Source organism: Nymphalis io, chromosome Z (assembly GCF_905147045.1).
Source record: "Nymphalis io chromosome Z, ilAglIoxx1.1, whole genome shotgun sequence".
Classification (NCBI taxonomy): Eukaryota; Metazoa; Arthropoda; class Insecta; order Lepidoptera; family Nymphalidae; genus Nymphalis; species Nymphalis io.
The window spans coordinates 12269649-12293018 of NC_065918.1; the positions used below are offsets into that span (position 1 = coordinate 12269649).

Consider the following 23370-nt stretch of genomic DNA (forward strand, 5'->3'; position numbering starts at 1 on the left):
TATATTGTAAAAATTATGTCATCCTTATTCTTTATTATTAAATATGAATTTTATATTCATAAAAATTTAAACCCACTTTGCCTTTCTGTTAAAAATATATTTATGGGTTTTTCTATACGGAATATACTTTTGAAAAGAAAAATGCAGATTGCCTATGGGCGGTATTGGTGCGTGACGAAGGCGGTGCGTAGCGCGATGAGCGCCACAGCGACGGTGGCGGCGCGCGGTGGCCAGAGTACGCGGGTGCGGCAGCGTGCGCGCAGCGGCACTCGGCAGTAGCGCGACCAGCCCCGACCGGCTCACACGATGATCGCGCTCGCGCTTGCTGCCGCCTTCCTGAGCGCGCTGGCCGGCCAGCTCGGCGCCGGTGCTAGCCTGCATTGTGCCATGAGGCGCGAGATTTCTCCATGTACTTGCCGACGCGAGGACGTTGGCACGGGTGCTATCCTCGTAATATGTCAACGCATCAACACCTACGAAGACATTGCACGCGCCCTTACCAACAAGTTCAGTCCCGAAACAAAAATCGGTCTCGACATCTCCTACTCTCAGCTCCCAGATTTCGCCGACCACAGCTTCCGCGAGCTGGGTCTCTCCATTACGAGGCTCAAACTCAACTTCGACAACTTAAGGCAAGTCGATTTAAACTCTGTTAGGATCCTGTGCTAGTCCATAAACAAAAATGTGTAAGCTCTTTGTTGTGTAAAATGGTCGGACGAATAACCTATTGAAACGTGATAATGAAACATCAAAACAGTGCGTGAGTTGAAAGAGAAACAACAGGTCTGTGATAAGAGACACGACAGCGATGGGAATCGGTTTGTTATCAGGAGTGTGGGCGGCGCCCTCTCCAGGGTTGATTGCAAATCCACAATTCTAAGGCCGCAGGAAGAAGCTAGTGAACGTACATACGATCGCTTCTCAGTAAATTTCCTTTCGAAATAGCGTTATTATTGAAAGAGAAGCTTATCAGCACAATAACGTCGATTATCAACATAAAAGTAAACACGAAGAATATAAACTAATCATTGACGGTCGGTATTAAGACATATCAGTTTACTGTTTTCGACTTCTATAAAACGTCGTTTAAGGCGTCTGTGACCCGTCAACCCGAAACTTGTTGACCGCAATTGATCTTCTTAATATTTTATAGTCACTATTGTGCCATATAAAAATGTACACGAAATATAATAATTTCTCTGTACCTCAATCGCTCCTAATTTCTGTGAAATAATGAGTCATCAGAAAGTAGGTACCGACTGCATTTGTGCACGAGTCGACATTATTTCAAATTATAATCTTCTGTTTATTTCGTAGGTGTTATTTACAATGTGATAGACAACAGTAGTTGCGAAGTGATAATGGAAGAGAGTAGAAAAGGTACAATAAGATGTATAATATAATAAGAAGGTAGGAAATACGTAGTACTGTTTTTAATTATTAAAACTATCAACATGAATTCCAATTACGTATGGGGATCACATCTAGGAGACTCAGTGCGATAGTTCGCCGGGTTATCGCAGGTCGCCTCTAAAGCAGTAAAATTGAATGATATCATATTGGTCGTGTCATATTCACTATATTTACCCATTAATGGTGTACTAACAAATTACTGTAGACGTTGTTAGTCAATTGTTATTGTTTGACAAATCCTGTTAAACAAATAGCAAGTAAACAACTTGCTTTGAAAATCTCCCGTATCCGGTATGATTTCAATATCTATTGCAAAGTTATTAATAAAATAAAAGTCATTATATACATTTATATATATGTATATGTAATTAATATAGTTATCAATGTCAATTTACTGAAAATTAGGCTGGGGGTTTTTGGGGAATGTCGTAGCTATATTTTTGAATTTATTGATAATATTCTATACATTGCTTAGTTAGTACGAGGCTTACGTGCCCAAATCATGCTTACGATAAGACAATGTTGCTATTAAAATACCTAAACAAGGGCTTTTGACGTGCATTGCCACGAGTTTTTTGTAAGTCCTTTAGATGCTTAAACATGCTAAAATTAATAGCGTTGAGTATAACATATGCCAACGAAAACAGTATATAATACATTTGGTATAAATTAAAGAACTTTATGACACCAACTATTTTACTACTAGAAAATGTTCTAATTGTAAAGTGATTTGAGTATAAGTATTGGTCCAAATATCCGTCTGAATTTATAACTATATATCAAATTTAACCATCCTATAGTACTCTACATAGACTCTAAAACATTGGCAATATTTCGTTAATAATGTTGGATTACGCAAACAATATGCTTAAAGCACATTGCTTTTCCATTGGCACACATACAAAAATGTACATTGCACATTTTTTATGAAACACAAATTTCCTCGCGATATATTTCAGTGCAGTGCATAAAATAAACCAAGCAACAAGTTGAGTACGTGTTAAGATGAGTGCTGCTTGACATTTTTATTAAGAGTTAAAAACTCGAGCGATATTTTTTCATTATACTCATCATCGTAAAATAAAAATATTCTTATTAAATGATTATAATGTTTTTTTGTATAAAATCATATTAATGAAACTGGAATATTATTTGTTATTTATTTTTACCTTATCCGCTGTGGTAATAAAAAGTAACAGCCTGTAATTGTCTTACTGCTGGGATAAGATCTTCTCCCACTTTGAAGAGAAGGTTTGGAGCTTAACCTGTGGTGGCTACTCCAATGCATGTGACAGAATTTCAGTGAAATTAGACCAATGTACTTTTCCTCACGATGATTTCTTTCACCGCCTAACATGTGATGAATTATGAACACAAATTAAGCACATGTAAATTCAGTGGTGCTTGACTGGGTTAAGGTTTTAACCTAACCTAGTTCATCTCGGCTACATACGTGGAGACAAATGTAGATAATTTAATAAATTTTAATGTAACTAGATAAAAAACTAATACAAAATAGTTTCATACTTATCGACTTTACCGAATACAAAAAGCTAAAAAAAACGTTAACCAAACCTTCATTAGATATATATGAAAAATAGCCAAGACACAATAAATACTGCAACACTTTTATGCAAACTAATTGTTTTTTAAAGGTCTAGCTTAGCCTAGAGCTTAACATTCGATTCCCAAGGTGTTATTATTGTTTTCGTGAACTTGTTATTTTTAAAGTAAGATTTAGATCTTGAAGACACTTTAAGATTATTAATTCATAAACGTAAAAAGACCATGGTGTTCAACCAATGCGTTTTACCCTTTTAAGTTAAGGTTTCTAATGAATTAGGCATGTGGTTAAACGAGACGATGGTCGATGATCTTAAGCTCTCACAGAATTATGATTAAGAACAGGGTAATATTCGGATACTGTAATGACTGCTTGAAAATCGCAGTGGCAGAAAAAAGGTATGTCCACCCAGCAGTAGATTGATACAGGCTGAAAGTATATAAAGTGCTCTCTCTATAATTATTATAATTGCTTAACATTGAAATATTTTTATTAAAAATAATAATATAGAGTCATCAGCAAACAATACTATCTCATATTTATAATCCACATAAATTGATTAATAATTGATCCCCGTAGGACTTCCCATTTATTCGAGCCTCAAAAGATTTATTTTCATTAAGATCGACCCGTTGCTTAGATGAGCTATGTATCGTTTAAAAAAATCAGTAAACTAGATAGTTGGAGGAATAGCTTATTTGACAAAGTACTGATGGTAATTAATTTTAAATTGATTATTTGTACATTAAAGTATTTTCTTGTCTTAAAAATAATACGCAAAGTATAATTAAAACATCGTGTTTCTGATACGGTTTTGTAACGCAAATAACATCACCACAGCTGTATTGTTACGATTCATGTGACCTAAGTATGCTGAGCACTTTTGCGTTGTAGAAATAATTTATTTGTTTGTGCATAAAACCATGATAGAGACCTTTAATCAGATCAAGCACGAACCCCTTTGATTTGCAAAATGCACCTTTTTAATCTACCTTGATATGGTGAATTGATCTTATAATGCAATTGAGCTAGCCTTGTTTATAAAGAATGAAGTAGTTAGAGTAAATTTAAGGTGAAAGTGTAAGACAATATATTTGATGTGAAATGAGACGAGATGAGTTTCATAGATCAGTCTGAAATTCGTTAATTTTTCTTTTATTTTTTAACATTAAAATGGTAATTGACTTTTTTTATAAAAGTAACGTACCTATATGAAACTTCTTAAGATATTTTAGAGACCTATTAATCTCTTATCCATTATATTAGTAGTTTTTGGCGTAATTTGTTGTTTTTCTTGCTTGAACGCGCTAATCTCTGGAACTGAAAAATTCGTAATTGAAAAATTATTTTTGCATGTGATAGCCCGATTCCTTAAGACGTTTAGGCTATTTAATATTTACGCTAAGGCCCACGGATGCGGAGTAGGAACGTTTAACGAGGGAAAAACCGTGCGTTACAGATAATAAAAATAGTATTATAATCAATACAGCGTACAGTGATAAATACTTTGACATACAAATAGGTAACATTTCTTCATTTGCGTCATTGCTTAAACAAAACTATTGTAATTTTTTAATTGTTCAGGTCTAAGTTTATTTTTAATAATATCGTGTGTTGTTCTTAGACATCTATTTATAAATGACGCAATTATACGTTATAATGAAGTACTTGCAACGGTGTATTTAAGCGCTTTATTTTAACGCATACTTTATTTTTATATTTTACCTTACTGGGTTATCATATGTTCGAATATTAATATCGCACAGAGAATCAGGTCATAAAATGATATAGCTCTTAAAAAATAATAATAAATTGTAAAAAAATCTGTTTACTAAAATTTCCATTGGTTGTTATTTACTCTCCGTGATAATAGATGGCGTTGCACGTATCTTAATCATATTAAGTATTGTCAAAACATCAATTAATAGTACCGTATCATTAAGTAATAATGCAAAAAACAAACTAAAGCGCGTGCAATGCTGTTAACGCGAAAGAAATGTTTTTTGGGTAGAACGTAAGAACGAAATTCGAATAAAAAATTTAATATTTTTTTCATCGCGCCATAACAAGCTACATCCTAAAAAAAACAAAACTTAGCTATTTTGTGTTTTATTTCTTCACGAAGTTGATATTGGCAGTGCTAACAATTCTGCTTCTCGGATTGCACTTAAGGCTGTGGATTCTGCGTAAATCATTTAATTTTTGCTTGATTTTATAAAGATTCATAATGTACAGACTAATGAGTTCCATTGCATACTTTAAACTTTTTGTTTTTTCATGAATTATTGTAATTATTTATACTATATTTAAGAGATCCTAATGTTTAACAATCAACAATATTTAAAATTAGTGCTCAGTATGTTTATCGGGTAAAAGATTAAAACTAAGCTATAAATGCTGTAATCCAAATGATCTTGTAATTTTCACCCTATAGTGTGAAATGTTCAACGTCTATATTATGACTTTTTGTGTGAGTCAGAAAAATAAAAACAAAACTTTATATAAAATTAGTAAGTATTTTAATATAATAAACAATAATATCGAGTCAGTGTTTTGAATTTCGAATTATTTGTTTTGTTTGTAGACAGGAAGTATCAGTGCTATTCTGTTAGAACTCACTTTGTATATTACTCGTGAAATGTTGACTTACTGTTTATGCGGTATATTGTATTTGTAATATTTAGATTATTATTATTATTATATCTATTGATACGTAAGTGTATCCTTTAAATGTTATAATTATCTGAAAAGTGCAGTGACTACTCACTGACTTCATATTTCACAATTAAATATTCGTATATGTACATACTTATGTATAAGTATGTATGTACATACTTTAATGTAAGTAAAAAATGGCAAAAGGGTCAGGTGCTTAGATTCGAAAGTATTATTAATTTAAAAAAAATCTAGATCAAGAGAAATCTATCTATTAGTTTCAGATTTCAAAGCAATTTGTTGTAATTTCATAATGTAATATAATACTTCATAAAATGCATCTGAGCTGGCACCATAAGGACTAACTTTGTATCGGAGGTTAGCAAATGTCATCATAAACATATTATAATCACTTTATGTCATGTAGGTCTTCCTGTATTGTTGTAATCATGTTTTAATTTCTATAGAATTTTATAATTATCGTTCTTGTTGCTTGGATGATTTATATATATATATTTATAAAATTTAATTTGAATTTTTAATGAATATTTTTATTAAGACAAAAACATATATTTAAATTTGACACTCTATTGTTTTAGCGGTTAACATGAACATATACCTAGGTCCTACCAAGGACTTGCAAGCCCGTCTGGTCTGGTACCATCCACTCATAGTTATTCTACCGCTAATAAGCAATATTTACTATCGTTGTGTTCCGGTTTAAAGGGTGAGTAAGCTATATTATATATATTATGCTATATTTATTATAGCACCAATATCAATGGGCGATGCTGACGACGATGGCTTTTTTGTGGTAATACTTACAAAATAATTAGTTCTCCGTATAAATCAATAAAAAAATTATACAAATTATAAAGAGAATTTACTTGTGGACAAGTTTATTTAACATCTTTTATAGCCTCTGCAGAATCACATCACAGCAATATATCTATCAAGTTCACGAAGTATTAAGTCGCCGCGAACAATCTTTAGTATAAACATTTACAAAGATTGTGGTATTACTTGAATACTTAAATCAGCTTACTTATATACAGTTGCTAATATGAATTTATTATTTCATATTTCTTACAAATAAACAAAATGTTTTTAATTTTTATTAATAAATGAAGTAAATAAAATCAATGATATTATTATCATAGACTAGCTATGCCAGATTCACCCGCGACTAACTTAAAAAATTACTTAGAGCAGACTTATAATATTTCAGTATATACAACATTTTTAGTTTTATTTTCGTCGGATATTAGTATTTATTTGGTTTTTGCTACACCCAGATATACACTGGCCGCCAAAAAAATCGACCCACCCGTATTTTTTTACTTACAAAGGTGTTATCTTAACTATGCGACGACCTAGGTGGATTGTTTTACTTATGGGACATACATTTAACATTTTATTACCCACTTGATATTGATTTGGAGGAGTTGTAAGTGTTATTGAGGATATTTGGAATATTTTTAAAGTATTGATAAGAAAACGTTACTTTGTGCACAAAGTGCATGGTTAGTTTATTTCCAGTTCTTAACGCGGAGTCATCTCGGTTCGATGTTTATTATTGATTAAGTGTATGAAACTTTGTTGAAACAATAATTTTAATAAGTTTAAACATAAAAAATGGATACTACTGAAGCAGAAGCTGCTCAAATCGTAGCTCTTATTCATGAGGGGTTAAGTCAGCGAAATGTGGCTAGAACACTAAAATTAAGTCGTTCAGCGGTGCGAAGAGTGTACAAACGCTACTTGGAGACTAAGGAGTATCGCCGGAGACCAGGATCTGGCAGGGGGCGTGTCACGAACCCGACCGATGACCGTTTTATTGGTTGGACGTCTTTAAGAAACCGACATCTTTCGGCTGTTGACGTTCAAGGTAGACTCCGAGAAAGTCGTGGAGTGTCTGTGAGTGAAAATACTGTAAGAAGAAGACTTCGAGAGCAAAACTTAACCCCTCACAAGCCAGCAACAGGACCAAAACTCACAGCATCCCATCGACAAGCAAGACTACAATTTGCTAGGCAGCACGTCGATTGGACACTGGACCAATGGGAGACAGTATTGTTCAGTGATGAAAGCCGAATGTCTCTAGTAGGCTCTGATGGACGACGTAACCTCATGCGAAGGCCAGGAGAACGCTACTCTCAGTGTTGCATTCGAGAAACAGTCCGATTTGGTGGAGGCTCTACAATGTTTTGGGGAGGTATTTCTTTGACGGGACGCACAGAGCTGGTTTTTTTCCGTAATCGCGCTGTTAATGCTGAAACTTACATAACGGACATTCTGGAGCCTCATGTGATGCCTTACGCTGGATATATTGGGGATAATTTCCAACTTATGCACGACAACGCACGACCTCACGTCGCTAGAATTGTTAAAGACTATCTCAGGGAAGTCGAAATTCCAGTTATGCAGTGGCCAGCCAATAGTCCGGACTTAAACCCGATAGAGCACCTCTGGGACCAGCTAAAACGTACGGTTCGAGCACGAAATCCAATTCCAGAAACCCTGAATCAACTGGAAGCTGCCCTAACTGAAGAATGGCAACGGACCCCACAGGAAGACATTAAAAAGCTAATCAGGTCACTTAATAGGCGTATGCAGGCAGTGATTAGGTCAAGAGGAGGAAACACTCCCTATTAAAGTAAGATTTAGGCACCCAAATTTAAAAACAAACGGCATAATCGTTTTGTACACAAAAAAATAAAATTGCGTAAAATTTTGTGTTTTCGTGTTTTGTCACATATTTACCTAAAAACCTATTTTTTGCGCACTATTTCTGTTTTTGTACAATCCTACAATTGCATTTTTTCATTATCAATCTTAAAAATATAAATATGTGGTAGTTTAAAACCATACGACAGCTTTTTTACAAAAAATGTAGGTGGGTCGATTTTTTTGGAGGCCAGGTAGATAGGACAACGTACAATAGGAATCATACATGAGAAAAACATCATTCTCTGTGCTTTATTTTTTGTGACTGCAAACGATACTTTTACAGGAAATTGTGTCCTTTTAAAACTAAAACGTAAATCTGTTTTCCGCCCAGAGCTAATACTGCTAGCGTTTTTGCCACCATTCCACGCGGTCACGATTTGTACTATTTTTTAAGTATTTTTAATTTTCATTTGTATATATTTAAGGCTTTACTTCACTTGTCAAACCAAAGTATAAATTTAACAAAACCATGAAAAAATATACATGCGGCTACGAAACGAAAGATAAACTTTAACTTCCAAATTTATTTATAAACCGAAAATAAATACTTATGTATGTACGAGTATTTTCAAACAACAACTACCCGTTGTAATAATACCTCTGTCAAAACTGTCAAAAGTACTACAAACTGTCTATGGTCTTATGTCGATATCTTTCAAAAGAATTAATATTTTATAAAAACGACTTTGGAAGTAATGCATTATCTTAGGACAAATTTGATTACCATATAAAAGACTATAGTCAATCTTAAAAGAAGTAAGAACTTTAAAAGTTAACCGACATACACCAGCATAAGCTGAATCCTATTTAATATGATTGATCATATAGATCTGAGTTCAACTTCCATTGGAAGTTCTAAATCTCTGTAACTGTCCATTTATTAACTTTCTTTTGTTCCTATAAACTTTCAATCATCATCATTTTACAGACTGTAATTTATAGGTAGGTAAAGTTCCAGCCAATTCTACTGAACAGTTATTTAATAACAATAAAGATCTAAGATTGGCGTGTACAAACGCACAGACAAACAGATAAACAAACAAACAATCGGCCAAAATTTCTAACAATCACTGTTTGGGCTCTATTGCGTTGATAAAGTTAATAGTTTTACTCAAATATCTTCCATGTACAGACAGCGATCAGTTACAGATTTATTGCAATAGATCAGATTATAGATCAATATATTATTTCTAATGACGAAAGGAAAGTAGCCCTAAATACTGACAGTCAAACATAGTACAGGTCATTGGTTACTGGTTACCATCAGCCGTGAACATCGGCGCTGTAAGAAATTTTACTGGTGGTAGGGCTTTGTGCAAGCTCGTCTGGGTAGGTACCACCCACTCATCAGATATTCTACCGCAAAACAGCAATACTTGGTATTGTTGTGTTCCGGTTTGAAGGGTGAGTGAGCCAGTGTAATTACAGGCACAAGGGACATAAAATCTTAGTTCCCAAGGTTGGTGGCGCATTGGATATGTAAGCGATGGTTGACATTTCTTACAATGCTAATGTCTAAGAGCGTTGGTGACCACTTAGCATCAGGTGGCCCATATGCTCGTCCGCCTTCCTATTCTATAAAAAAAAAAAAAAATATTAACCATTCCGTACATCTTCAATGCGCCACCGACTTCGGGAACATAGATGATAGATGTTATGTCCATGTGTATTCGGAACACAACAATACCAATTATTGTTATACTGTTTGGCTGTTGAATATGTGATGAGTGGGTGGTACCAGCCTAGCTTTCACAAAGCCTTACCACTAAGTTATAAATCGGATATTTGACATGTTATTTTAAGTATAGTGTAACAGAAACAAAAATTAAATCTTATTCGTCTTAATCTTGTCGAGTAATAGTTAATAATAATAATAATGTCCTCCAGACCGATTTCGCCACGCCACGGCGGCCAATCTCAAGAGAGATTAGCCAACTACGCAGGAGATATTATAGTGCACAAATATGTGCGCAAACACAGGTGCACTCTATTCCCTAACTCTCATAATCCGATGGGACGGCAATCCGACACGACCGGAAAGAGTTCAGGCGCAGGACCTACGGCTTTACGTGCTTTCCGAGGCACGGGAGTGTACACACTTCTAACTTCCAGACTCCGGGCTGCTACTGAGAATTTTTCTGACAGAAAAACCCAATAACTTTTTATTGGCCCGACCTGGGAATTGAACCCAGGACCTACGGGTCTGCGGCCTTATATCAAGCCACTAGACCAACGAGGCAGTAATAGTAATAGTTATTTTACTAGCAACGGCAGCCTCATAGTTAAGTTAAGTCTAAAACAATTATAACTTGGTGCAGAGTGCACCAAGTTATAATTGTTTTAGAAACATGATTTCAAATTTAAATACTTGAACTCATTTAACTTGAGCTTACAAAACTGTTTCTACTTAAAATAGATTGTAGCTACGACTTTAATAACAGTCTTTTCAATTCCGAAATATATTTTTAATTCGATTTTTCAAAGCCACGAATATAGTAATACTGGGGCTAACTACAATAGAATTATTCAAATGTAAATTATGTTAGACTTAATATTCACAAAGTATCTTTTGTTCGCGATAAAAGTGCCAGGATTATTTCAGGGAAATAAAAAATATAAATGTAAGAGGAAATTTATAATCGCACGAAATGAAAATCAATTCCAAGTGCTGTTTGTTACAATAAGTTCGTGTTCCCTACACGTGTAGGGAACAATCGCTTGGCATCTTTTAATATTAATCTTATTATTCGGCCAAGTTAACTGAAACGAAAACGTAAAAATCATAAATAATTTCATTAAAATAATTTGCTGTATTTAGTATTTATCAATAATTTGCCAATAGCCACAGAACAGTAATTTATATATTTTCCAAGTAAAGTATCGAGATTTTCCCCCCTTATTTAGATTGCACAAACAATAGCTCATGAAAATAGCATGTGTGAAATTTTTGAGGAAAAATCTTATCTTCTATTTATTATTATTATTAGTAAGGTCTTAAGATTTTCATATGGTTACGGTGCCTTTGTTGTAAGAAACAAAATTTATAAAAAAAATTACCGCCCTTTAAACCTGCCGCCCTATGTAGCCTACTCAGCCTGCTGGTAAATCACCTCAAGCAACCCATGAATCTAAAGATTACGGGTTCAAACCATTGCAAGCACTACTGAAGTACCACCACATGTGTTTAATTTAATTCATCTCGTGCTCGTCGGTGAAGGAAAACATCGTGAGGAAACCGATGCGATACTTGGGTCGCAGGAAAATCATTGGAGCGTGATGAAGTAATATTTAAGCCTTCTTTTCAAAAGTGTTGCAATAATTTGAAATTTAATCATAGGATACTTCGAAACTAATGATATGATTAATTGAAGTAGACAAGCGTGGTGAATTATAAACATGCCCTTATCGTCGCATCTACTACGAATATAGATACTAAACCTTTCTTGTAAAGGTCATAAAGACGATTATTGGATAAATTTACAATAACATAAACATATCAATAAATTATTTTATCTTTTCTAATATAAGTACTATGTAGGAAGCAATTAAGTGTATTTATAGACATCGCCTAACTTTTATTTTCGGAACTATAAAGAAGCAAGAGCTCATACTTTATTTACCATTTACCACTTAGTTAATAATTTAACTATCACAATACTCGTATATATGTATGTACGTTAATCTTCGATGATCCTACATATCCAAGCTTTCAGGTATCTTTTTTGAGTGCTATGGAAGTAATATATCAAGGTAGAATGTGCGTTTTTATGTAACTTTTGAGTGCAACGTGGCTGATGGAAAATATTTCACATCCTTCCACAATTGGTCTTCTACCAATCAATAAAGATCGGAAGGTAGAAGCAACGTCTTATCAGAGCCAATTAGCGCTAATAGACTGAATATGGTTACATATAACTGTCTACAAAATGTAAAACGGAATTAATGGTGTTGCATGTTTGCTCTCGATTTTAAATGTTTAATTTGACTAATAATAATATTAGAGGCAAAATGTAGTTGTGGTCACCAATCGAGTCGATCTGTTTCAATGCCTAATAAATAGATAGGTAAAATAATCGTTTAAATATTGAAATTTATATACATATTATACAAATGGGAATACTTGTTTTGTTTGTCATTGTCATTATCATTGACGCAACAATAAATCTGTACTTCTATACTAATATTATAAATGCGAAAGTAACTCTATCTGCCTGTTTCGCTTTAAATATTAAACCAATGAACTGATTTAAAAAAAATTGTATAAAGAAGTTTGAACAGCAAGGAAGGTCATAGGTTGGCTTGCCCTGCACCCTCACTTAAACAGAAAAACTAATAATTAATATTTTAATAAATTTCAGTCATATTTAATCGGCAAGCCTTAATGAAATAACTATAGGTAAGATTCGTGTATAGATCATGTAAACGTAAAAAAGTTTTGACTGGTTCGAATTATTATCCCTACAAACACTTCTCCGACCAAGCACGTGCTTAAATCACACCGTACCTCGACAAGATTACCTCATATACTTAATTGTAACAGTACGCTATCACGTTACGATAATCATTAACGATATTGCACTAGTTCACTTAATATTTATACATTATAACATAATATTACTAATACAATTCATAGAAGAGTGTATATTTATGCAGCTCGACCCGGTTTTCTATATCAATTTCAATGATATAAAAAGATTGATAAGTGGCTATTAAGAAACTAAGAGGAATGAATATTTCTAAATAATAACAGCCGCTAAAACCGTATATTTCTAAATATAAATTTATTTAATTGTCATAAGAAGCATACAAGTTTATTATACGGATATATCATCATCATTATTTCTATAATTCCTTAGTAGATGTTTTTGTTCACCAATATAAGTTAGATCAAATGCAAATGAGTGTGGATATGGGAGAATATTAGACCTTAGAAATGGCGTTTAAATCGAACAATTCTCATATTAATAAAATAGAATATAAAAATGTTTATGCGTTTTCTGGAAATAGACCTTTGCCAAAAGACCTTTGCTAAACGGTAATTTACACAATGTACACACATGTAATTACACAATTTTAAAACAATTAATTACTTTTTCAAAGTAAGTAAAAAGGACAAAAAAGCTAAACATATCCGATTTTTTCTTCTGTTACATTAAAGTATTATGAAATCAGGTACCATATATTTAAAAACGTGACAGTGTCCTGTGCCACGTGCAAGAATATTAAGATCTTTATGATTCTGAAATCTTACTATACAACAAGGCAAAAAACCTAACAAGATACCCTTTCATACAATAATAAGTATATAATATAATCTACTTTGGTATGAATAGAAATGAGTTAGCCTTGATTGAAATGCTTGAGAGACTGCTGTGGGTTTTAGTTGAAATTTGGGGTCATTTTTGGCAAGACGCTAATGCTTCGTAACAAATCTATAAAAACTAATTAATAATATGATAATTATTAAAATAAACAAGACTCAAACAATATCAAATCGTTATTCGGAAATGAAAAATATTTTTTATCTACGTCATTGCAAAATACATTAATGAAAATAACGGTTTTTTTATAATATTAAAAAACAAAAAATGCGTTGAGGTTACGATTTTACGTTACCCTTTTTCGTTTCTATTTGCTTTGATATACTTTAAAACGTGATGGCAGTCTAAATCCACGTGCAAGTGTATTACGCTATCTACATAAAGTTAAATTTGGTTAAAAACTTGGGAGACTGACACAGGCCGTTTTGTTCGGTTATTTTATTTTTGTTTAACAAAGATCTATCATCTGCTTATAAGCTTTGATAAAGAGAATATTTCTTATGCACTAAAACTTTACGCTTCTCTTGATTTGTGGTGACCGACACAGGGACATCTATTAAGGTTACATCGGTGTCTACAGCAGGTGCAGTCGTACTGCCACGTATATTTAACGATGGCGTTTGGAATCACATTATATTAAATTCCTAGACAGGAGTGCTCTGTGCTACAACCGTGCTCAGTACTAGACGATACCATCTTATTTGATTTCTAAGACATAACCTTTTTGAGAAAAAGCAACTAAACACGGCTTTTATTGAAAAACGATTGCAGTTAATTATTTTAGTTATTGAATTTATGCTCTGAAAGTATTTCGTTTTCGCTGAACTACATAACCGTACTATGAAAATTTGTACTTTTTTGTGCTCAATAACATAACATTACGTTCGAAAATAATGCAGTAACAGTTTAATAAATTATTTATTAAGAACATGGTCAATATAAATTTACTTCTGGAATGTTCACCCACGTTGAAATACAATTAAACGTCAAATCAACTTGTTTAGACATAATAAAACTGAAAATTTTGCGCACAATGAAGGATAAACTGTAGCTGGCAAGTATCAACTGAATATGATTTTTCTTTTCATTGCTATAACCATTAAATTGGAATTGGTCATGCTAATGTTATAGACACAAAATTAAATTTAGTATTATCATTATATAAAATAAACATAAATAAATTTATTGTTTTAGTTAGAAATAAATAATATAAACCTTCTCCTCAAAAAGAGGAGAGGAGGCCTTTAGCTCAGCAGTGGGACATTCACAGGCTGTTACGGATTACGGAAATTTATTGTTTGTGTTTATTTTATAATTTTTTAGATTTATTTTAAATATTTTGTCTGCTATGTGTACTGAATCAAATAAGCTTTTCTTACCTCTAAATATAATTTTCTCGTTATCCAATTACTGGTGTAATCATTTTATTTTTAGATCATCTAATATATTTTCTTTTGAGGGTTGTTTTTTCCTTGTACTGTTTATGAAAGCTAAAATAATATCTTTTATATTTATTTTTAAACGTTTGTTTCTTTTTGTGAATATGTTTCGATATCTTCGCCAACTTTACATCGATTTTCTATTTTTGAATTGATTAAACATGGAATTTCCATTTGACACTCTTGACACCATTATTGTCTTCGTAGTCATAATTTGTACTGTAACTGTTGCACACTTTGTATGCGAAGCGGCATGCTGGTAAATTTATTTTTTATTATTTCTGTTTATGTAAGGTTCCAAAGTAATAATTACTTAAATAAATATTTATTTCTAACTAAAACAAAAAAAAACGAAATACAAACTGACTTCAAAAAATTTGCCTACATACTAAATACTTTTATGTGTTTACTGAAACTACAAACTTAAAAATAATATTAGAATATAATATTATTTTTAAAGTATAATAGAAAATTAAATCAATATATTATATAATTAATGAATATATTCTTAGAATCAATGTTAGACAGAGATATTCAATATGATCACCAAATTCAAAAGTCTAACACAGGAACACAACTGTTCTTCGAGCACTTTGTGGAAAAAGGGTCCCACTCTTTTCTTGGGTCTTGCGCTGCTTCCAACACACATTGCTCGAAGACTTTCGACTTGAAACTCTGCGGTATTTTGGATGAGAAGATATCGTGTTGTTTCCCGAAGACTACCCAGCTGAGTTGGATTCGACGATTGACCGCTTTCTCGAAGTTGAACTAGGTAGTAGTTGGATGGTCTGATCTAGGTAAACATAGTTGTTTACAACTTTGAGTTTTTTTCAGAATTTCAGAATTTCCATCCTCGACTTGAGAGGTTGCAACATGGATGTTCGACATGACTTTCGTCTTGTCCATGTTCATTTTTAGACTTATTTTGAGATCCTGCTGAGGTCATCGAGCATAGTGCCGAGGTCTTCCAAGGTCTCAGCCATAATCACAATGTTGTCGGCAAATCGAAGATGAGTAATGCAGCGGTAAATAGTTTCGGAGATATCACGTCTCCCTGTCTTACGCCTCTCTGCAGTAGGATAGATTTTGAGTTTTGGTCCTGGAGTCGGATTGACATGGTGGCTTTCTCGTATAAGCAATTTAACACCTTGATATATCAGTAATTGATTTGGCACCTTTGAAGAGACTTCAGCACGGTTTCAGCTTTGGTCAGTCAGGTTTCGATCGAATTAAAAGCTTTCTCATAGTCCACAAACGCTAAGCAAAGTGGCTGGTTATACTCCTCGGTCTTCTGTATAACTTGCCGCATAGTATGTATGTGGTCTATGGTGCTAAAACCTTTTCAGAAACCAGCTTGTTCGGGTGGCTGGAAGTTGTCAAGCCTTCGCTCGAGACAATTCGTAATGAGTCTCGAAAACAACTTGGTAAAGGCAGTTACCACAGCTGTTACCAAGGCTAGGAATACCAGGGCTGCCGGAGACTATGGGCGGTGGTTTGGTTGTAATAATCATTGAGAGGATATGCCATAATCGCCACGCTTGGCAGACGGGTTGGCGATCGCAGTAAGTTGGTCATAGTACTCAGAGAGACGCTGCTGCCCGTTCTCTGGTATATATTCCCTCGGGTCGACTTTTGACCTTGTTGAAATGGGATGGTGATATTCGTCGCCGTCACTATTATTCAATTTTGATTCTCATCACTTATCATATATGCACATAATATATTTTGATGATTTTTTAGCTTCAATTCTGGGTGCAAATTCTATGGGATATTTACCGGTATCCTTTTGGATAGACATTATCCCCTTATAATTGGTTTTATCAACACATTGTATTGATGTATTATGACTTTCTATATATGAACTATTCCAACTACAAGAGGAGTAAGCCCAAATAAACAACTTTGACACCGATATCATTGGTCAACGATATTAATTGACGCGATCATTGGTCGAGATCTTGAATAATCACTATGGATTCGCGAATGTAGAATGTGGTTATAACTAGATAAGTGGATTAGTTGTATTATGAATGAAGGTATATTAATCATGAACTATTTATAGTGCGTAATACAGGAGGAATTAGAGAATCGCATGCAATTTGTAAATATTTGTTTACCTTTATTCCTACTTCGATTGAAATAGGTGATATATTCTTTGAAATTTTATTCATAAATGGTATAAAATCTTAGATGGGTGTATCGTTATCTGAGGATGACAGATTGTTTCTTTATAAATATTGTCTAGCCTCGAATTAAATAAATAATATTCCGGTAATTTATCCTGACACCATCCATCCAGTAAACATTTACCATTTAATTGCAAAAGCTTAATTAAGTAGTAAATAAATGTTATCGAAAATACTACTACGTAACTATAGCATTTTTTGCAAATATTCTGAGCTTAGTTTTTATAAACAATAACCTTTTATAAATATTTTTTATAAGAAATATTAGATGCGAAATATGTGAGCGCTCTGCAAACTTTATTAAGTATAGTCTACTGTTTGAATTTAATTTCGTCATTTTTAATCGCTACCTAATATTCTATGCAATTAAAAAGAGTTGCCAACTTGCTAATAAATGTTCGAACCTACTTATATATATAACTTTAAATATTTTAATATTCGTCGGTGCGATAACACAACTGGGTCAAGAGTAAATCTACAAAACACCTCCCCCGATTATTTCAGCGTTTTGTGAGCCTGGTAAATTCTAATGATATACTAAAAATAAATATATATATTTACATAATGTTATATTTTACATTGACACATTTGGTGATCATATATTAAAATAATCAAAATTATTTCATGTTATATAATATTAGGAATACTGCGATGCCAATCAATATTCTTAATTTAAATGGTTAATAATCTAGTCTTTCTTTTCATTCTTAGTCCTCGATCAAATAATTACTAATACTGTATGTTCAACTTTAATTCTCACTCAAGTTCATAAAGCAGACAAAGCGATTCTTGCATCCAGTGCATTTTAGGAAGACCATTTCTTTATATTTTATGATTATTTTATCCCTTATTTTAATATTTTACTAAAAAATTTAATTATTTTTTAATGGTTAATTTCAATTTTCTACTATGAACATACTTGATATTGATAAAATATAATCATTTATAATAATATTTGTAATATATTAACGCATCATTCAGTTACGAGCATACGTGTTTCATGATAGCTGGCTAGGATAGTCTAGATACAGCTCGGGGATGTTGGATTCTTACAATCGATCTTACTCAGTAAGCTGCTTGGATTTGGCACAATACAATAGCGCCAAGCATGACTTTGGGTTTTATTAGAGCATAATGATGAAATTGTAATTTAGCGCATCTTGTAATTGGGCATGTAAGCGCCCTACACACCCAACCAATCCACCAAAAAAAGCTGTCGCCAAGAATGAATCAGGCAGGTGGCCGTAAAAATTCTATTTTTGCTAGTAAATAAACAGCTTTTACTTTTATATTTTTTGTTTATTTACATTATATAATCATTTGACTGTACCGCTTTCCTTGATGTATATTAAAGTCAGCCTTTTTTCTATTATCTTATTCATATTCCAGGACATAATCGACTTCAATATCGAATTCAATTAGAATCTCAGCCGTTGAGCGACTTAATAATAACAAACGTAATTAAATTATAAATCACACTCATTTTATTACATAACTTTCGCATTTATTATAAGATAAGAACTAATAAGAATAATGAAATAAAAATTGACTTATCTATAAAATTATAAGGCTATATATAATATGCGGTATGTACCTATAGGTCATTAGTGTACCCGACAGTCGTGTTCTCTCAACATCCATACAAACTATTGTAAACAAGACATTTTATACAGTATTAAATCATTTATCAATGTCACACATATGTTTACGATTAAAAAATATATTATTTCCGACTACACTACCTTACGCCCATTTTTTATTTTAAAATGATCCCAGCTTTACACAAATCATCGTAAAAATGTCCTCATTTTTTTAGGCACAGACTGTATTTCATCCATTCCATTGAGGTTGAATGGCTCACAAGGTTAGTTTTTCTGTCAACCTTGCCTCGGTTAATACATCAATGTAGGTCCCAGTACAATCACGTCCAGGCTGAGCCTAGCGCTTCGTTTAATTGGTCTCGTTTTGTAATTTAATTACCCTTTGGCCTAAGCCAGAATGACAATTACGAATCGTTCGGGCCGGCCACTGCTACTTTTAATACCGGACTGTATTTTGTCCCCTTATTTTAGGCAAATGTTTTTTTTAAAATGACGCTTTAGAGTACTTTGAATAAAAATCATAAATTGTATTTACTAATGGTTGCTTAAATATTTATTTTCATGAAATTTTATTATAATTAATAAACAAAATAAAGAGACGAGGTTAATTTTCAAATATTATTTTCGGATTTGGATTATAAATACGTAACTCTACTTAACTTATTTTACTATTAAACTTGTGGGTTAATTGTGTATTTGTATATAATATTTTCGGTTGAATAATTCATTATATCTAAGCATTTTTGTAATATTAATATACGTATCATCTTTGGTGTCGTCGTTATCGTAAAAGTAATCCGAGTTAGTTATGTTATAGTATGCAATAGTTTGCTTTTATTTCTTGGCTTTGTACTATAAAAAGGTCCGGGTAATTTTTTGCTAATTATTGATAAACTGAAATATATGTGGGATACATAATGCCAATCGGAATTATATTTTGTTTTATTATATGGAATTATATTTAATTATAATTATACTCTGAATTATTATTAGAAATCACAACTCACGGGAAACGTGGCGTAACTCACTCCTAAATACAGATATAAAGTGTATCCGAGAAAATGTTTTATAAGAAGTCTCTTAACTTTTTTTTTCTCACTTTTTATTGATATTCTTGAATACTTAAAAAAATGAAACGGAAACTAAAATTTTAATAAACACTAATGCTAATTTGTATGTATGTGTAAGTATTGATTGCCTGTTAAATTATTTAACATCTTCTTGTATAATAAATAAAAAAAACAATGTAAGATTGATTGTTATTAAACCAAACAAAAGTTAAAAATAAAGAAGTAATTATATCGATAAAGACTTACACGCGCCCTCTAATAATTATAATTTGCTTAATTCTTGATCTGTATGTATACATAATTGTAATTAGTAGAAAAGTTGATAAACTCGACTTATATTGAACTGTTGATCGTTCGAGAATTATGTGTAAAATTATTCTTAGTATATTAAAATTTTTTTGGATTCCTGTGGATGTGTGAATATCAAATTATTTGCTTTATAATTTACGCTTCCTGCTTACGATATGCGAAGAGGAAAAAAACATACAACTGTTATTCCCATCTTTATCTGATAATTCCATTTAAACAAAACTACGTTACAAAAATAAATATCTCCAATACTATATATACGAGTAAAAAAGCATGTTTGTCGACTTTGATAAAAAAATAATTCAACGTTCCTTTGTTCTTGAATAAATTTAATAGTGCACTTTTATGAAATTCCAATCCTCTCTCTTTTTAACGTATAAAATTTAATTTCTATGTAAACTTATTCATATTATATCTTGCCCAATATACAAATACTCTTTCATGCGAAATTAACATTACTAATTACGAAGATGTAACAATTATTGAAATTTGTTTCATTATTTAAATAAATTATTGTTTAAATAATAAGAAGGGGTTATCCTACTAGCCTTCAACCATGGTTATAAGAGTAGTCTAGCGACAATCATTCTATACTTTTGGATAAGGCATGCTCTTCCAAGGCGAATAAGGTTATAATAAAAATATAGACAGGTATAAAAAAATAATTATGTAATTAAAATAAAGTACCTGTACTTAGATATGTGATGCAAAGATGACGGCAGATGAATCGAACGACGAATGCATTTCCGCAAAATTTCGCTAATTCCATGAACCAGCAGCGTGGTAGAGAGCTATGCGACCGTTTGGCGCCGCCCCTGCATTGATAACCCCGGGCACGTTGACCCTTGCACATTCGTGTTTACTAAGGCATCATGCACGCTTGATGCAACGTCAATTCAATGCACATCACCTGCTATGATGTTTTCCGCGTTCGGTTCCTACACCTTGCTTAACAATACTTGTTCAATGCTTTAATTGCAAATAGAAGAGGGACGTGTTATTAAAATTAAGGGTATTTGTTTCATGGTATACGGGCCGCTTAGTTATGTAAGTCGCAGTTTCAATCCTTATCCAAGGCTTATTGACGTACGCACTTCTTACACAAGCTTTACACTTGTTAAGAATGAGAAATAGGAATAATAATTCGGTTTTAATCACGTAAATGAAAGAATTTACATGTTATAATATATATACCTATATATATATATATATATATATAGGTATATATACAACTTTTTAATTCGCTAGCTAAATTTTTAAATTTAAATGAGTACATAGGAAAAAAAATTATAATAATCTTTATAAAACAGATTCAGCGCTTAGTAATATAATTAATGCTTGAGTTCTCGCTCTTTCTCAAAGACTGGTAGGTCTAGGCGGTAAGTTAATCCAATTTATTCTCAATTCATTAAGAATTTACGTCAAAGAAAAAACATTATAAATTAAAATTAAATTAGATCGTGGCTATTGTATAAAGATATAAGTATGCGTCTGCGTGTACATGTGAATGTGTATGTGGGTGTTTGTGTGAGTACACGAGTATGTTTTGTATTTATATTTGTGCGAGAATGGGAGGGTATTTATGTATACAATTGTTTATACCTATATGTGCAATGGAGGAAATGGTTGTTGTGTCGACACTTTGTAGGGAATTGCGTAAAGTAACTACGTTAATGATATTTATTTGATTGCAGGAAGCTTTTCTTCTTTCTAGCAAAAGTAATGAAATGCATACCTTTAAATCGTATCGTAATGCAATCGTATGAGTTGGGCCTATAGATAGACGGGGGGATAGTGGTCAGACTTACCTAACGGTGAAGAGATCGACACTGAGTAACGGTCCGGATCGGTTGTGAGTAAAAGGTTCTAGCAATAAGCTTTAGGCGAGTCACCCCCGGGTAAGACCAGCTGGGTAAGATCTAACGCTAAGGCTATCTTACACGTTTTAAGCCCTGTATTATGTCCTGGAATGGAAATAGTCACTCCTTGTGGTGGGCATTAAAATCTGTTCGGTACATCTGTTGAGCCGCGTCAGCCGCCTTACTGAGGTATTTTGTGGGCCTTGTTGTCTCTTGATTCCCGCTGTGCGATTGGTATACACAGGCATAAAGGATTTCTACAAACTCGTATCCACCGGACCCCAAAGTACGGAAAATATGGTATCTTCAGATCGTCGGAGACGCCGAAAGCAGATGCTGTTCCAGAAGTAAGCGCAATACCTTGTCGTGATTTAAAGTTGTACTCCAGGGTAGGAAAGATACGATACGATACGAACAACCAATCTGCATCTCCGTAAGAAACAAGAGGTGGTGTTTCTCAGTCTCAAGGTGGCGCGATATTAGAATGCAACCAACCATTATGTTGCTGAGGTGCAGTTTAAGCGAGAGAGTGTAACCGCTGTAAAACTTTCCTCTTTTTTCGTTTCTTGCTCATTCGTTGCAGAGTTTATAGGCAGAGAGTCGGAAGTAGAACGAGGCGGAATTAGCAGCATGTGCTAAGATAGGATAATACGGACAAGGAATATCTCGCAAAGTGATGAGGGACTAGGCTGGAGACTGCGGGTACGCCCGAGCCACCCAAGGATATCCATCGAACCCTCTCATCCGGTCGCCGACCGGCATGATTGCGTAACCTTGGAATCTTTCGTGAGTTGGCGGGGCAGCCTTTGTGAGTGGCTAGCTCACTATTTGGGCCCCTATCGCCACTGTTCTGACCCGACTCTCTGAATGGTGCCACCGGACTACGTACAGGAACACAACAGAATTGATTGGTGGTACGTCTTTGTCTACCACCTACCACCGGTAAGATTGTCAGCTGATATGAACCACGTGTGGGGTTACGTATTAAGGGTACTTACCCACGGACGAGGGTGACTCAGTCCACGCCTTTATGTTGCAGAGACTATATAGGTTTTACTGGTGGTAAGGCTTTGTGCAAGCTCGTCTGGGTAGGTTCCACCCACTCATCAGATATTCTACCGCAAAACAGCAGTACTTATTATTGTTGTGTTCCGGTTTAAAGGGTGAGTGAGCCAGTGTAATTACAGGCACAAGGGACATAAAATCTTAGTTCCCAAGGTTGG

At 33.5% G+C, this 23370-nt stretch overlaps 1 protein-coding gene across 1 annotated transcript in view; it reads left to right on the forward strand.

Annotated features, from left to right (window-relative positions):
- The first annotated feature begins 245 nt into the window (after positions 1–245).
- Positions 246–23370, forward strand: part of LOC126780231 (leucine-rich repeat-containing G-protein coupled receptor 4) — a 28454-nt gene continuing 5329 nt past the window's right edge. Inside the window, exon 1 of the mRNA XM_050504522.1 lies at positions 246–632. Within this exon, the coding sequence (XP_050360479.1) occupies positions 307–632 (326 nt within the window). The 5' untranslated portion in view covers positions 246–306. The remainder of the gene's footprint in view (positions 633–23370) is intronic.